The following is a 16,650-nucleotide window of genomic DNA, read 5'->3' on the forward strand; positions in this document are numbered from 1 at the left end:
ATTTTTAATCCTGTGACCGTGAAGATGCTGTAATGGTCATAAGTATGAGAACTGATCATAGGTCACTTTTTACAGTGTCGTTGTAACTTCAAACGATTACTAAACAAATGGTTGTAAATTGAGAACTTCCTATATTTGACCAGAAAATTGGTCTTGGGCAAGTAACAAGAATCAAAGTGAGGTGGCAAACTATAATAGAATACAAAAGAATACTGTACCACCTTATATTTCTACGAGATTCATTATGAAATAAACTTTACCAAATCTCCTTCTGTAAAACTTATTTAAGATTCAGTACTAAAAAAAATATGTGTGCTTTCAGATATACATGTGTAGGATTGGGCTATAAAAATCTGCATTTTGTTGCTGTATCATGTTTTACAGCTTAGGTCTAGTTACTCAAGCACACCCATTTGTTTATTTACTTTGCAAAACACAAAGTCTTTTAGGCAGTGATAGGAGGATGGCATGATGATGCATGAGTCACTTCCATCTGCTACAGCACTATATTGCTAATGGCAGAACAAGCTGTTAGGAGAAGTAAGAGATCTACTACTGTTAGGACTAAAAGTAGAAGAAAAGCAGTGTTTAAAGAGATGAGTTACACTACATCAAAATGCCTGATACTCCAAGGACCTCTTAGGATGATAACACAAAGTTAGTTCAGGCTAAGAGTCCCTAACTAATTTCTAACATTGTGAATTCATTGGGGGCTCTAAAAACACCACCTCCCTCTGTCTGTTATAAAATATGTATATCAGTATATTATATTACAATATATGCAAAATATTTGTTTAAGTTTAGATATTACAGTAGATACACTATTGGTAATGTATCTTAATTACTGAAAAAGTTTTGAATTGGTAAGTTTCTAGATGATTGGAAATAGATGCATAGATATTTAAATGCCTTTATAGAGCAGTCGTCAATTTTTCAAATGTGGGCTGACTGGCGTGCTAGCTGGTAAATAATAACTTTGGTTTTTGTATGGTTGATTTCTAGCAGTTTGGATCAACAACAAGATGCTAGCATCTGGAAGCTGTGTGCACAGTCCCACTTGGGATACACGCACAAGAACATTGACAGAATTAAACTGTTTAGCAAGACAGAAAAGAGACTGAAATTCCCATAATTTGGGTTTTATTTTGGAAACAACCGCTATCAATTCTCATTCAGCCCACATTTATTTGGGAACATTATTTGCTGTTTAGAACAGCAGCTGTAGAAAATGCTTACTTCATTGGCTTGTATGAAAGGCAAGAGCACTCGCAGAAGTTGTCTTGAGTTTTTGCTTGGACAAACTGGTAGAGCATGAGAAAGAGTTGAAATGCTAAGGTGGAATCTTTATTAGATTTGTGTGTTCTGGGCTTTGTTCTCTGCTTTGCTTGAATAAGCTAGCTTCTTGCTTGTGCAGCTGCTGCATAGGTAGAGTAAGAACAATTTTTGACAGCAACCCAGCTGTGGGTGCACAAGCCATGAGCCTTGCGCATGAAGAGCTGGACTCAGAACTCTGGGCTAAGTGGGAACACGTTCTGACAGCAATCACAAAAAAAATTCAATCGTGCTTCCTTTTTCTTCTTCCAGGCCTTATTCCTGTTCTATGGCAGGGTCCGCTTCCAATCATGCTTCCTATTTCCCCATAATTCCCTGGCGACTCATAATCCACAATTTGAAAACACCCTGTAAAGTATCTCACTAAGTTTTACATGGAAGGCTATTGAATCCCACCTTGGCTATTATAAGTTGTTTATCAGGCGGCAACATGGTTTGATGCCACAAAATTATTAGAAACCAAAGTATTTCTAATAGCTCAACTTTACTGATTGTTGGAAGCTACCCAGAGTTGTTGAGAGTTGAACAACATGCAAGTTTAATAAATTATTATAACATCAACATGAAATCACAGCTGCCAATTCTTTAGCTGGTATTGGCCTTCATACACATAAATGTTTTTCCCAAAAACCTAGTATATCATAAGGTATCAGCTTGGTATATGGGCGGAGCTAAGCAGCGGCCTCTTGTAATGGAAGAAAATAGTTACTTTGTGATTTATTATTATTTGAAATTCAATCATTTTTATCAATTTACTGGATGGCTAGAGGAGAGAAAGCATCACTTCTGCTTGATGTCCCAGACCAGAAGATAATTTAAAGATTTTCCCAACCTTCGTTTGATAATCCTTTCTGGATCAGAACCTTTATTCTTGCATCCCATTAATGTTTGGCAAACTTACATGAGTAACAATAACATTGTACTTAATATTTTGCTTATTTGTCTTTTGATTTAGCAAGGGAAAAAATGCATGTATATGTAAAGGTGACTTGCCCTGAATCAGACCTCCCATGTGCAATAATTTTCAGGTCTGTGAAAAGCTGTGTTTGTAGAAGTACAGAATAAATGATTATTGCAATATATTCTGTGCATCTCTAAAATCCATAGGGACTAAGAAAATAGAAAATGTGTCATTAACAGCTGCATTTGTCCTGTAATCCCTATAGTGCTTTAATAATATTCTTGACCGATTATAAACTGCTGTACTATGCCTAATGTATTCTATTTCTTAGAATATTTGATATGCCTGAAATAAATGTCAGTAGAACTTTTATTATTACCAAAGAGGAAGCTCAGCTGCTTGCATGGCTGCAGATTTATACTATATTTACTTATCATGGAAGGCATATATTGATAGTATTATGAATTTAGGCAACCTAAATGTTTTGATACGGACTATTGGCTTTTCTTCCAGTTCATGGCTAACTAAGTAAAAACAATGTGACATGCTCCAAGATGTAGAGAATGGTCTTTATAATGTTTACATAATTCTCTAATTGTCTTTGATCTTCAGAAGAAATTATTTCTGATAACTTTTGATATAGTCTCAGAATTCCCCTTTACCCGTTCCCTTCAAAGAAGAATCTCTGGTGTAGGGTATATAAGTTTATTTCAAAGCCTCTGTCAGGATTCCAAGTAACACCCCTAACAAAAGATGACTCTGAGGCTAGAAGTTCCTCAAAGTTCATTTTATTAGAGATGTCATATTGGCACACCTGGGAAAACCCAAATCTGAAAGCTTCCAGGTTTTCTACACCCAAAAGAAAGTGCAAGTCCCTGCCCCAGCACCCACATGTCCATCACATGTTCCAATCAATGCACCGTCCCAACGGGAGATGCCTCCCAGTCACACCACTCCAGATGCAGGGCAGCATGTCCTAGACTCTCAAAGAAAAGAGTGCTGTTATGTCTAGATATTGTATTACACTACATACAATTCTTTGTATGTATTTGTAAATATACAAATAGAATGAGACTATTGCCTTACACACTGTAAGCCGCCCTGAGTCTTCGGAGAAGGGCGGGATATAAATGTAAACAAAAACAAAAAAACAAAAAAAAATTCTCCCCTCACAGTTTCCCACAGCACTAAATGTGGCAGCCCTGAAGATATAACGTAAAAGATGGCTTCCAGGACTGACAGCCTTTTTTTTTTCTTATGAAGTAGTATGAAACATTTTTGTTTTGGTTTCAAGGACAGTAGAAATGATACAATCTAAAAAGTCATTATTTTTTTCTCTATAGTCAGAAGGCAGCACATGGGACTCTGTACCAAATTATAATGTACAGATATTGTATGCCAGAATAATCAGTATATGAATAAACTCTCACATTTTAGTGGGGGGGAAACAAAGCAGAAAACTCAATAAATCATATGCAGCCAAGATGCTCATTAAGGAAAGCTGTAAAATTAATAAGAAGACTTTAAATTTTCCCTGTGTAAATGTGTTGCTGTAAATACACCTGTTTTTTTATTTTTTTTATTTACATTTATACCCCGCCCTTCTCCGAAGACTCAGGGCGGCTTACACTATGTTAAGCAATAGTCTTCATCCTATTTGTATATTATATACAAAGTCAACTTATTGCCCCCAACAATCTGGGTCCTCATTTTACCTACCTTATAAAGGATGGAAGGCTGAGTCAACCTTGGGCCTGGTGGGACTTGAACCTGCAATAATTGCAGGCAGCTGTTGTTAATAACAGGCTGTTTAGCAGCCTGCGCCACTCAAGGACAGAGGCAGAGCACAATAATCTAACTAACACACCATGGCATTTTACTTATCATAAGCTCATAAGACAAAGAGCAATTAATAGTGCAAATTTAGCTTCCTGAAGTCTGGTATTTTCCAGATACATTGGGCAAACTCTCTTGTCAAGAATGTTTTTTTGCTGTAGGGGGAGAAATTTAATTCTGACATGCCTGGCGAATGAATAGTAGTTTGGGGGAGACCACTGTAAACCATCATAAATTGTATGCACAATAAATAAGGCAAAGGTTCACAATGGTTTATGCATTGACTTTTCAATATTTTTTCGCAGTCTGAGTTTGAACTCCAAGTCTTTCGTATTCGAGGAGAACATGCTCTATCAATAACAAAGCTTGAGGAACACATTCTATATTTAAAAAATGAACTGGAAAATAAGTTATACAAGCAAAGCGAAGAAGCAAAAGATGCCTGTGTATCCACTGAAGATGACAACCCACCAAAGATATACAGAAATGTATGCATCCAGACAGATAGAGAAACTTTTATAAAGCCAAATGAAAATGAAATACGGACACCAAAAAATAATCAAAAAATTCCAAAGAAACTTTCCATACCCTATCTGAATAACAGTGTTTTGGCTTCAGCTGATCGTAAGGAAATATGCAGTTCAGCCCAAACCTCAGGGAATGTTTTTTCAAAGTTGGACCAAACAGTGCCGCCACCTCCTCCACCACCTCCTCTTCCTCTCTCACTATCTGATTCAATCCCACCACTTTTGCCAACAAGCTTGAGATCTGGCCAGCCGCCACCGCCACCACCACCACCACCACCGCTTCCTTCAGCTTTTGGTGTTCATCAGCCATCTCTACCTCCCCCATTAGGGCCACCTCTAACAGGAACAGGACCTCCGCCGCCTCCACCACTGCCGCCACCACTGCCACTTGGCTCTAATTTTTCCTCAATAAGTCAAGGTCCTCGAAAACCTGCAGTTGAACCCTCTTGTCCCATGAGGCCACTCTACTGGAACAGAATTCAAATATCAGATAGCAGGTATAGTTATGTCGACTTGCTTATACGTAGAAGGTATGGGTATATTGTTTAGCTACATACATATATACATACATATATATCAGGGTGGGTTCTACTTACCTTTACTACTACATAACGGGGCTCTGCGTGTGCAGAAGCTTCCTGACAATGTCTGGGTCGGTGGTCAGAGCCTCCCGCCGGTTTTACTACCGGTTCTTGCGAACCGGTCCGAACCGAGGGCAACCCACCATTGGGTTACACACACACACACACACACACACACACACACATATATATATAGGTCTTTGGTTATTTGGGTTTTCTCCTGTGTAAAATTGGAAGTATCTTGGCGACGTTTTGACGAAGTCTCATTCATCATCTTCAGGCTGGTGTTTACAGCTTCATGCTTCTAGGAGCAAATTAGAAGCTGTAAACACCAGCCTGAAGATGATGAATGAGACTTTGTCAAAACATCGCCAAGACACTTCCAATTTTACATGGAAGAAAACCCAAACACACACACACACATATGCATGGGTGTTTAATTCACTAAAGAAAAAGTGAACGAGGCAAAATTATGAGAAATAGTCAAATAGATTAAGAGAAATTTGAATACACTGCTTCGTGTTATCAAATATTTTCCCCCATAACTCCTATAATGTTCTTGTTCAGACCTATACTTGTGGCTTACACAAGTACATTTGACATAAAGTACATTTGACATAAAGTATTCCCAGGATGACCTATGATATAGTTACTTATAAGGGCCGCAGAGAAAAGGGTGAAGGTGTTCTTGCAGCTTGTAGCAATATTTTGATATATATTTTTTACATTTTTGCTGCTATATTAAATGCTTGTTAACTATTGAAAAGAGTGAAGCATTCACAGCAAAGGAAGATAATACTATAACCAATGTCTTGGTGAAATCTTACACCTTGCAATAGCAAATACACCCTTAAAAGTAAATTTTGAATGAGGAAGTGTCTTCCTTATGTACCCTTAGCAATTACTCATACATTTATTTCTTAAACATTTTTTTAAAAAATACCTTGGATATAATAGAATGCCAAACCTGTTTCCTATTTCCCTGCTAATTACTCTTGGTTGAAATCTCACAGAACAACATTATCCATGCCCCATAGCACCAGTCTGCGGATGACTGCTTAGAAGTAAATACCATAGAGTCTGTAAAAACCTTCCTACTCTCTAGGTATGAATATGATAGCAAGTTAAATTATTTAGCGACTCAATTTATTGTCATAGAAATAGTGACATGTTTGTCAATAATATCTCATCGGTCCATTTGCCACATTGGCTTCCCTTTACCTTTCCTTCTCTTTCTTTCCATTACCATATCATGGAAAAAAAGACTAGAAACTGTATTACATGACAGGGATAAGTAGAATGTTATTTGAGTGACCCCTGCTGGAAGGAAAATGTCAGTTGCTACTACTGAAGAAAACCTTTTTTTCTTCAGAGAAAAGCAATCTGTCTGGAATAATTTCCTTTGCTAAAAGGCAATGGAAAATAGATGAAAAAAATAAAGACTGTTTATTTTTTCTTAAATAAAGACTCAGTTGTAGATTTCAGCATTGAGCAATAGCTTTTGTGACTTAAACGTTACAGAAGGAGTGTGGGTAGAGTATGCTAGAATATTATGTCGGATAGTCTTTTCTTTCTTCATCTTGTATGTATTCATCCACAGCAATAGTGAGGAAATATTGATTGGTTTCAAATATTGTGAAAATGTACTAAATCATGCTTTCCTTTAATCACAATTTGTTGAAGAAGACATAGTGGTCTCGTACAGATTATTCTGATTCAATTCATGTTCAAGATATACATAGCCAACTGTAATAACAGAAGACTTTGAAGAGTTACATTTCTACTCAAAGCTTTCCTAAAAATAAAATCATTATATAGAGAGGACTGAAGACAGAAGAAAATCCTGTTGTTCATAAAATAAAATATTTTTAATCTATGCAATACCAAAACAATTGAGATAACTGTTGGGCATTATATAGTTCTTCATATGAAACATTTCTTTCAAAAGTGATCAACCCATCTGCAAAACATCTGTACCTTTAAGAGACAATTTATGAATGTTTCTCTTTTTTTCTTATTTTAGTCAACAGTCAATGCCAACTCTTTGGGACTCATTAGAAGAACCCAATCTTTGTGATACAAATGAATTTGAATACTTATTCTCAAAAGAAACAGCTCAGGAAAAGAAAAAAGCACTAGCTGAATCTTATGAAAAGAAAACAAAAACCAAAAAGGTATTTTTATTTTCCAACTACTGGTTGAAAACTAATTTTATTTTAATGATTTTGAGTTTAGCATAGAATAAAAATTACAATAACATTTATTTTTTTAAAAAAATCTATGGCCAAGGGATACAAAAATTGGACAAAAGTAATCTGTTTCTGATTCACCAAGAATTTTTATGAAAGCCAGCATCTGGATTAATTTTTTTTAGACTTGTTCCAGGCTGTTAATTAGCCCTTTAAAATAGTACTTCCCTCAAATAAAGAACATGACTGTTAATACCATATCCTTTCATTTCACATAACTGTAACCTAAAATTAAATCTTCCTTGGTACATATGCCATGATATTTTGGCATTGCCCCCAACTAAATGTATGAACCAATCAGGCAACAGAAATTCAAAGCTATTTTTAAAACACTGGTTCATATTTTACAATCTTCTCTAGATGCTAAATATGAATTATTTTGCTTTGAAAGAAAACAAAATTAGATAGAACAAATCTGTATTTTGCACAGAACTCTCCCTTATAGCAAGATTGGAATTATTCTACCTTTCTTAAAATAAAAACCAGACTCACACATATGGGTTGTTTGATTGTAAAATAAGATGTATTTAGGCAATCACTAAACCATAATTTACAATGAGACCAAGCTACATGTATAGTTTTGATACTAATCACTAAGGGTCTAAACAACACATGATCAGAAATTAAATGTGATCAACACAGTCATTCTGCGATCTACTGTCCCCCTAGAAACAAATCATACACTTGTCTTATTTCAACTGCATTCTAAACCATCTTTTTTTAAAATTTGAATTTATATCCCCCCCTTCTCCGAAGACTCAGGGCGGCTTACATTGTGTTAAGCAATAGTCTTCATCCATTTGTATATTATATACAAAGTCAACTTTTATTGCCCCCAACAATCTGGGTCCTCATTTTACCTACCTTGTAAAGGATGGAAGGCTGAGTCAACCTTGGGCCTGGTGGGACTTGAACTTGCAGTAATTGCAAACAGCTGTGTTAATCATTTTACATCTTAGAATGATTCTTCTTTTCCTACCCATGGCCATTCGTTTATACAGTTTTAATTTGTACTAAATTGTTTGAAGGAAAAAGAAAAGGAGATGTAACTGAAAAGCAGATAGTTATACAGTAAGTACATCATGAAATAGGGAGCTGCAGACAATCAAGATGTATTCGTTACCTTGGCAAGGCTTTTCAGAAGTGGTTTGCCATTGTCTCCTTCCTAGGGCTGAGTGAAAGTGACTGATTCAAGGTCATCCCTCTAGTTTCATGTCTAAAGTTGGACTTGAACTCACAATCTCCCGTTTCTAGCATGATGCCTTAATCACTAACCACTAAACAAAACTGGCCTTCTCGATGTATTGTAATGAGGTGTTAACTGAGGCGTTAAGGAAGCCTATCTGCTATTCACCTTCTGCTGTGAGAAAGTATATGTGTTTTCAGTATGGTTATTACCTGAAATGCTGAATGAAAATTGTCAAATACATAGCTCAGATAATATTTTTTGAAATTTAAATAACTCAGTTTTGCTGAAGTTTATTATTTGCCATATGCCAGTTTATCTTATGGAAGCTAATATTACCAAACTGAGGCTATTATACTTTCCTTGTACAAAGAAAGGGGATAATTTGTGTCACCTGCATGATATAAATAAGGCTCCATCCATCATTTAAAGCTTTTTAGTGCTGTGATTACTATATCAGTGACAGAAGATAATGGGTTTTCTGCCTCTAACTGGCTTCATATAATTAGTAACACATGTTCTCATATACAGTGAATGTCAATATTTTGAATGAGGAACATTTTTATATTTTAAGAGAATGTTATCAGGTTTATTGCTTATTTCATAATTATGAAAGATTATAAATTACTATTTCATGGTATTTCTAAAAACGATTTGAGAAGTCTGCATCAGCATTTTATAACATCCTCTAGGCATCAGTACCAGAATTTGACCAGTGTAACCTTGCTTTGCATTTCAGCTGGTTTTACAATTTAGGATCATTGCCAGATGTCACACAATTGTTCAAACAGTATTTATTTATTCAACCATTTTCTAAACTCCCTGTTCCTTAATACATGACTTAAAAGGTATTCTTTGGGCAGTTTATTATAGATCAGCTCTTGCATTCTGTAGATTTGTAACAAATTGGTTTTCAGATGAGAAGTTATTTATAGACTATGTGATTTTTAACACTGTTATATTTCTGCAAATTGCTATTATGCTGCTGTAATACAGGGAAATTATTCTTCTCCCTGATAATAGTTATGTTATGAAGTTATGTTCTGTTATGAAATTGTTTTTAGTTGTTGATTTATTTATTTTTTTGCACAACAATACCAAACCATGTTAGTGTTGCAAGAGTTCTGTATCTTGGTTCTAACAAGCTATTCCCTTTGAGCTTTAGTTATTCTGAAATCAACATCTGTGGTTTTAAAGTATGTTAAAAATAACCCTCAATAGTTATTTGCAATTTAAAATGGGATAAATGGGGAGAGGCTTTGCGAGTTCATTCTGATCGTATCTCTGGGGCATATTTGGAGGATTTGGAGAAGCATCACAATAAAAGTACATTCAGGAAAGATTTTATTTCAAATATTAGTCACGCCTAATGAAGTTTATGATAGCCTAAGAAGTTTCTTTTTAAAAGGTCTGTCTCAAATTCAGTAAGTGCTGTATAAATTGTACACTACTTTATATAATAATTACCTCTATTAGACATTAACCTGTTGTCAAGTTCATTGTGTAATATGTATAATTGCAGAAAGATGTATGATAAAACTTTCCATGTGAAAATATTTACTCCAAGGTGCCTATTCTTAATAAGAAAAAAGACAACCAACCAATAATTTGTTCTCACTTATTCATTTTTGTCCATAAATCCCCTCGATTATTCATTTACTACATTTTTATTGTAAATCTTAATAATAAATACAGAGGAATTATTGAGTCTGACATTTGCACCTCTATAACTGTCTGGTTCGGTTCTGCAACACAACAAGAAAGACACAGACTTCAGAGGATAATTAGAATTGCAGAAAAAATAATGGCTACCAACCTGCCTTCCATTGAGGACCTGTATACTGCACGAATCAAGAAGAGGGCCGTGAAAATATTTACAGATCCCTCACATCCAGGACATAAACTGTTTCAACTTCTACCCTCAAAATGACGCTATAGAGCACTGCACACCAGAACAACTAGACACAAGAACAGTTTTTTCCCGAAGGCCATCACTCTGCTAAACAAATAATTTCCTCAACATTGTCAAACTATTTACTAAATCTGCACTACCATTAATCTTCTCATCGTTCCCATCACCAATCTCTTTCCACTTATGACTGTATGACTGTAACTTTGTTGCTGACAATCCTTACGATTTATATTGATATATTGACCATCATGTGTTGTAAATGTTGTACCTTGATGAAGGTATCTTTTCTTTTATGTACACTGAGAGCATATGCGCCAAGACAAATTCCTTGTTTGTCCAATCACACTTGCCCAATAAAAAATTCTATTCTATTCATTCTATTCTATAAAACTAAATTTCTTTCAGACAAACATAGATCTCAATTCTACTAGTTTCTGTGAAAGAATTAAGTATATGGTTTAACGGTCTATCAGTGGCAATTAAAAGTCCTTTGATTTCTCTTAACCAATAAGTATTAAAATATCTTGAAGTGATGGCATTATTAAAATATCTTGAAAATCATTCATGTTAGATTAGGATTGCATAACTACTAAATTGTGCAGAGATAATATTGCATTATGTCAGAACAAATTAAAAATTATGGGCTTTAGCCATTAAATGAATGAATGAATAAATAAATAAATCTTGATGATTCTAAAAAGGTTGTGATAATTGGCATTTAGTTACTAAATTAATATAGAAAGCTATAAATATAATGTTCATTTTTTTCTGACTTGATTGGGTATTTTTATTTCCAGATTATCAAATTATTGGATGGGAAGAGATCTCAAACTGTGGGAATTCTGATATCCAGCTTACATCTGGAGATGAAGGACATAGAACAAGGTAAGCGTTGCTTTTATTTCAATGAAAATGATATGCATGAACATTTTTTTATTTTATGTCCCTTTAATAACTTGACACAGTATATCCATGTATAAATGCTATATCATGCATTACACCTCTGTTGAACACTTATTACATTTTTTTTCAGTTATTAGTAATAGTTATTCAATATGTACCTTCTCCCTTCTGTCAGGAGATCCCTGCTGGTCTACAGCAAGAGCACATCTTGTGCACATCCTGTCATCTGGAGATTAGCCAAAATGCCTTGAAAAAACTTAAATCATTACGATTATTATCTTCTGCAACTGTTTTTCACATATAATTGAAATCCAGAAATTCTTGGTTCTACTTGAAATTGCCTCTAGGCTTTTTCATATAATCTACGTTTTAATAAGTATTCTGCTCTCAAATCACAGTTGGCTTAGTGATAAGAAAAATAAATATCTACTACATGTGAAGGTTCTATATTTTGTGAAATTAATCTTTAGGAAAACCTAAGTTTGCTGTAGAAACCTAACACGTCTAAAACAAATCTTTAAAAGGAGAATTCTTAAGGGTGGTTTTCTTTTCTTTTCTGACACTTCCAGGCATCTATAAGCCAATAACTGACATATTTCACAATTTCTATATAGTTAAGCAATATGTTGTTCCATACATCTGGGAGTCAGATGTTTAAGTTTGCATTTGATTACCAGCCAACAAATTGAAGACTGCCACATTTGTGAAAAAATCAGCCACAGATGTTTCTTAGGAGAGAGAGTGGCATTTGTTGTTAATAGAAAAGGTAGAGATCAGTGCCGTCTGTTTTGTTTATAAAGGGAATAATATTAGATAAGGAGAGTACATAGCAATTTTATAGTTTGACTTCGGAATCATAAAAAAAACATGAAAATAGTTCTAGGCCAATTTAAAATAGGGTTTATGCCTCATAAAATGAGATATGTAATACAGTAGGTGGTTCATTCTCAGTTTATTGTCTTCTCAGATGGAATTAAAATGATTCTCCTTTACTACTATTATTTCCCCATTGACAATAAATCACCTTGTAATTCTTCTTGTTTCAAATTGATACTTAATATGAAATTTTAAAATGCTATTTAACAGTATTTGGACATTTTTAAGACCTGTTCATTCCAAAAGATTTGCCAGAATCCTTTTATTATTATTATTCTTGTTGTGGATCAGCTGAGATTAAATTATGAAGGTTTCCCCACTCACCTCCCTGCTCTTTTCCACAATATAACCGTATTGCCTCAGTCTTTGCTTATGATTTTATAAAGCTATTGAGTTATCCCCAGCATTTAAGCCCATATTTATATCTAAAATAGATTGCTGTGTTAGAGCATTTTTATAAAACAGTAAAATGGTAGAAGGAACTTTTAGTGATACTGTGTTATTAAAATGCATCTGAAGCAGGGGTGGGTTCTACTTACCTTTACTATCGGTTTGCAATGGGAGTGTGCAAGCATGCTTCTGCACATGTGCAGATTGTCCATAATGAAGTCCGGGCAGGTGGGCAGAGCCCTCCCATCGCTATACTACTGGTTCACAAGAACCGGACCGAACCGGGAACAACCCACCACTGATCTGAACTCATTAATTGAATTTCTTTTGCATATTTTGCTCATTCAGAATTTAATATTTAATATTAGAACTGGTCCTATGAGCTTTACACAAGTTTGGACAGGATGTGTTGATTAGTTCTTCTTTGATTGCCTTTTTTTTTTTGGTCTGGTGTGGTTTCTGCTTCTCTCAGATTGATTAATAATAGTTTTGTTAGAATTACCAATTACCTAGTTTATTGACCCTATCAATTCTCGGAAGCTGTGGATAACCAAATATTTTGGCAAAGATTTTTCTGACTTGATTATGGCTCTGATGTAAATTATAGACTAAGACATGTGGGCTCCAGTTTGGGGAACTACTTGTAGATAACCACATATTTTTAATAATATTTATAACTTCTAAAACTACAGAACCCTAAAATGTTATTTCCTTTTGAATAAATGTATAGTAAACTTTAAATCTTGTCTAGTCATTTTTTTATCCATGTTCTTTGTGTTGGGTTTAGAAAGTTTACAATTAAAATGTCCTTCTATTAGTACACTCAGAGGAAACACTTGAGTAGAAGTATGTCGTTCATGTTGCCTTCTTGTGTAATACAGCTGCCAAGTATTTTTATGTCTGTTTTTGAATATGTGAGTCTGATCTGCTTTTTATCCATGCTGACAGTCATTATGTGCTTGTGGGGGGAATACTGCACTAATTATTCTTACGTATATAAATTATTATGAGTGGTGAGCAGACACCATAGAGCCATATAAAAATGTTTGCCCCAATTTCCCTACAGACAAGGAGTTCAGAAACCAGACTGTGGTCATTCTGTCCCAGTAACAGAGTTTTAGAGTCTATATAACATACTCAAATCCAGCTGCCCTGGTCAGAAGAGAAGCTCACCAGGATTACTGTAAATGCAAAATAAGATTTCAATAGTCATTTCAGGATCTAACTTCTAAATGTGTCAATCCAACTGCCAAAAAAAAAAGTTTTGGTCAATACTGATATGCAGTTAATTAAAATTTAAGATTATTTTACTAGAACTTTCAATTTTATGTTTGCCAAGATAGCTTAGTGTCATTTTATTTTTGAAAAAAACATCAGTTTTTAAAAAATGCCCCAATCCAAATGCAATTAAATTAGCCTTCAGCAGAAATGCTTTTTACTGGCTGTGCCTGAAGGAGTAATGATCAAGTTGTTTCTGAGGTAATTGATGTTCTGTCATTATCATAGTACATAGCATTCTGCAGTAATGGGTCCATAAATTAATCAATTTGTTCTACAGAAAAAAATATGACTGAATCAGGATATATGTGCATGTAATTTCATAACGCTCATATATTCAATGTAAATTCAGGCGTAAGCAACCAGGAACAGGAGTTGAGTTCCAAGCACTTCAAGTTTATTACATGCTACATATACAAAAGAATCTAATTGACTAACTGTCAAGGCAAATTGGCACTAGATAAGAGTCAACAGAATTCACAGAGGATGGATTTAGTGGGTGCAAGGGGACTCCAAATTGAAGGGGTATTTGACCTTGCCTGATCATCTCCAACAGTAAACATCTGTTCAATGCAATTTATGTCCGCTGAAACAGATACCATATTTATTTTTTATTTATTTTTCACCTTTATTATTGTTTTATACATAATACTCCTTCCTCCTGTTTTCCCCACAACTAAGGTGGGTTGGGCTGAGAGATATGATAGATCTTCAGAGAGACAAATGGTAGATACAGAGAGAGAGAGAGAGAGAGAGAAGGAGAGATTATTTTTTTTGACAGGTGATACAGGAATTTAGAAATAGCAGGGAAATCACCTGGTTTTCTCAAAGGAAAGTTGATTTTCTCAAAGTTCTCTTACTTACCCACTCAACCAATGCTACATTTGAAAAAGTGCCTTGCACCTCTAATGGTACAATTGGGGAACCCCATAGACGGGCAAGTAGGAAAGTGATAAGAAAATCATTATACTCATTCCATTCCGATGTATAATTATTTATATAAACAATTTATATAGCCTGATTCCAACTTAATTTTAACAGGATTGTTAAAAATCTATATTTTAACTAACAGGATTGGTTTTTCAGTCTATATTTCCTATATTCAAGAAATAACTCTGTATAACTTGAACTCTAATTCACCTTACTTGGCACAAAAAGGCAATGGTTTAAAAATTACAATAGCAAATATTTTAATTAATTAGGGGGTGCACAGTTTACATTAAATTCTACTTTCTCATCTTTTCAGAATAATGAAAGCTCTATTATATGCAAAACCTCTATTAATAGAAAAATTGTCCTTCAGACTGATTATTTGAGGGAGGGTATGACTTTGTTCAAAATAATAGAGATATAGGTAACTTCTATTGTGAATGATCTCTCAAACTGGGAAGGTAATCTATATCCCACAAAGTTGGGAAAGAACAATCAGCAAGAAAGGCATAAAACAGGACTATTTCTAATTCTTTTTCCTGTTTTATTTCTCATGCAACTCTGAGTTTCTAATAAAGAACATTTTACATGCAAATGATATTTAAGTAACGTATCTGTGCAATAGCTAAGGCTACGATCTATATGTTTATTTATTTATTTATATCCCATCTTGGTTACTTTTACAAATAATTCAAGGGAGCAAACATATCCAACACACCTTTCCCCTTCTACAGGGGGAAAAAATAACAAAAAAAAACTTCTTCCAACATGTTAAAAACAAGAAAAAAGTCAAGGAAACAATTGGCCCATTGCTGGGAGAAAGTGGCAAGAAGGTGACAAGCAACAGGGAGAAAACAGATCTACTTAACTCATTTTTTGCATCTGTCTTTACACAAAAGGAAAAAACAATCCAACCTATCAAAAACAGCACCACAGAAAACAGATTAGGAACACAAGTTAAAATAGGGAAGAAAATGGTAAGTGAACACCTGTCTACCCTAGATGAGTTCAAATCACCAGGACCGGATGGATTACACCCCAAGGTTCTGAAGGAACTGGCAGACGAGATCTCAGAACCACTGAACTATATCTTTCAAAGATCCTGGAGCACAGGAAAACTGCCAGAGGACTGGAAAAGAGCTGATGTAGTTCCCATCTTCAAAAAAGGAAAAAAAAACAGATCCAGGAAACTACAGACCTATCAGCCTGACCTCAGTACCAGGGAAGATTCTGGAAAAGATAATCAAGCAACGAATCATTGAACACCTAGAAGCAAACAAAGTAATAACCAAAAGCCAACATGGGCTTGTCAAAAAAAGATCATGCCAGACTAATCTCATTTCATTCTTTGACAAAATTAGTGGACCAGAAGAATGCTGTTGATATAATTTACTTGGACTTCAGTAAAGCATTTGATAAAGTAGACCATAACCTACTACTAGATAAAATAGAAAAATGTGGGTTAGACAGCATCACCACCAGATGGATTTGTAACTGGCTGACCAACTGCACTCAACATGTAGTCCTCAATGGAACTACATCCACATGGAGGGAAGTATGCAGTGGAGTACCCCAAGACTCTGTTTTAGGCCCAGTACTCTTCAACATCTTCATCAATGACTTGGACAAAGGGATAGATGGAGAACTCATCAAATTTGCAGATGACACCAAGCTGGCAGGAATAGCCAACACTCCAGAAGATAGGCTAAAGATACAGAAAGATCTTGACAGACTTGAACATTGGGCGCT

General features: G+C 35.0%; 1 protein-coding gene across 6 annotated transcripts in view; it reads left to right on the forward strand.

Annotated features, from left to right (window-relative positions):
• The window catches only part of FMN1 (formin 1), a 118,416-nt gene that overhangs the window by 54,282 nt on the left and 47,484 nt on the right, over positions 1-16,650 (forward strand). For 5 of the 6 annotated variants that reach the window (XM_058162137.1, XM_058162136.1, XM_058162139.1 and 2 more), the window contains 3 exons: positions 4,375-5,093; positions 7,201-7,351; positions 11,322-11,409. In XM_058162137.1, the coding sequence (XP_058018120.1) occupies positions 4,375-5,093; positions 7,201-7,351; positions 11,322-11,409 (958 nt within the window). The remainder of the gene's footprint in view (positions 1-4,374; positions 5,094-7,200; positions 7,352-11,321; positions 11,410-16,650) is intronic. The other variant, XM_058162140.1, reaches the window with a different exon arrangement.

Source organism: Ahaetulla prasina, chromosome 1, assembly GCF_028640845.1.
Source record: "Ahaetulla prasina isolate Xishuangbanna chromosome 1, ASM2864084v1, whole genome shotgun sequence".
NCBI classification, from domain to species: Eukaryota; Metazoa; Chordata; class Lepidosauria; order Squamata; family Colubridae; genus Ahaetulla; species Ahaetulla prasina.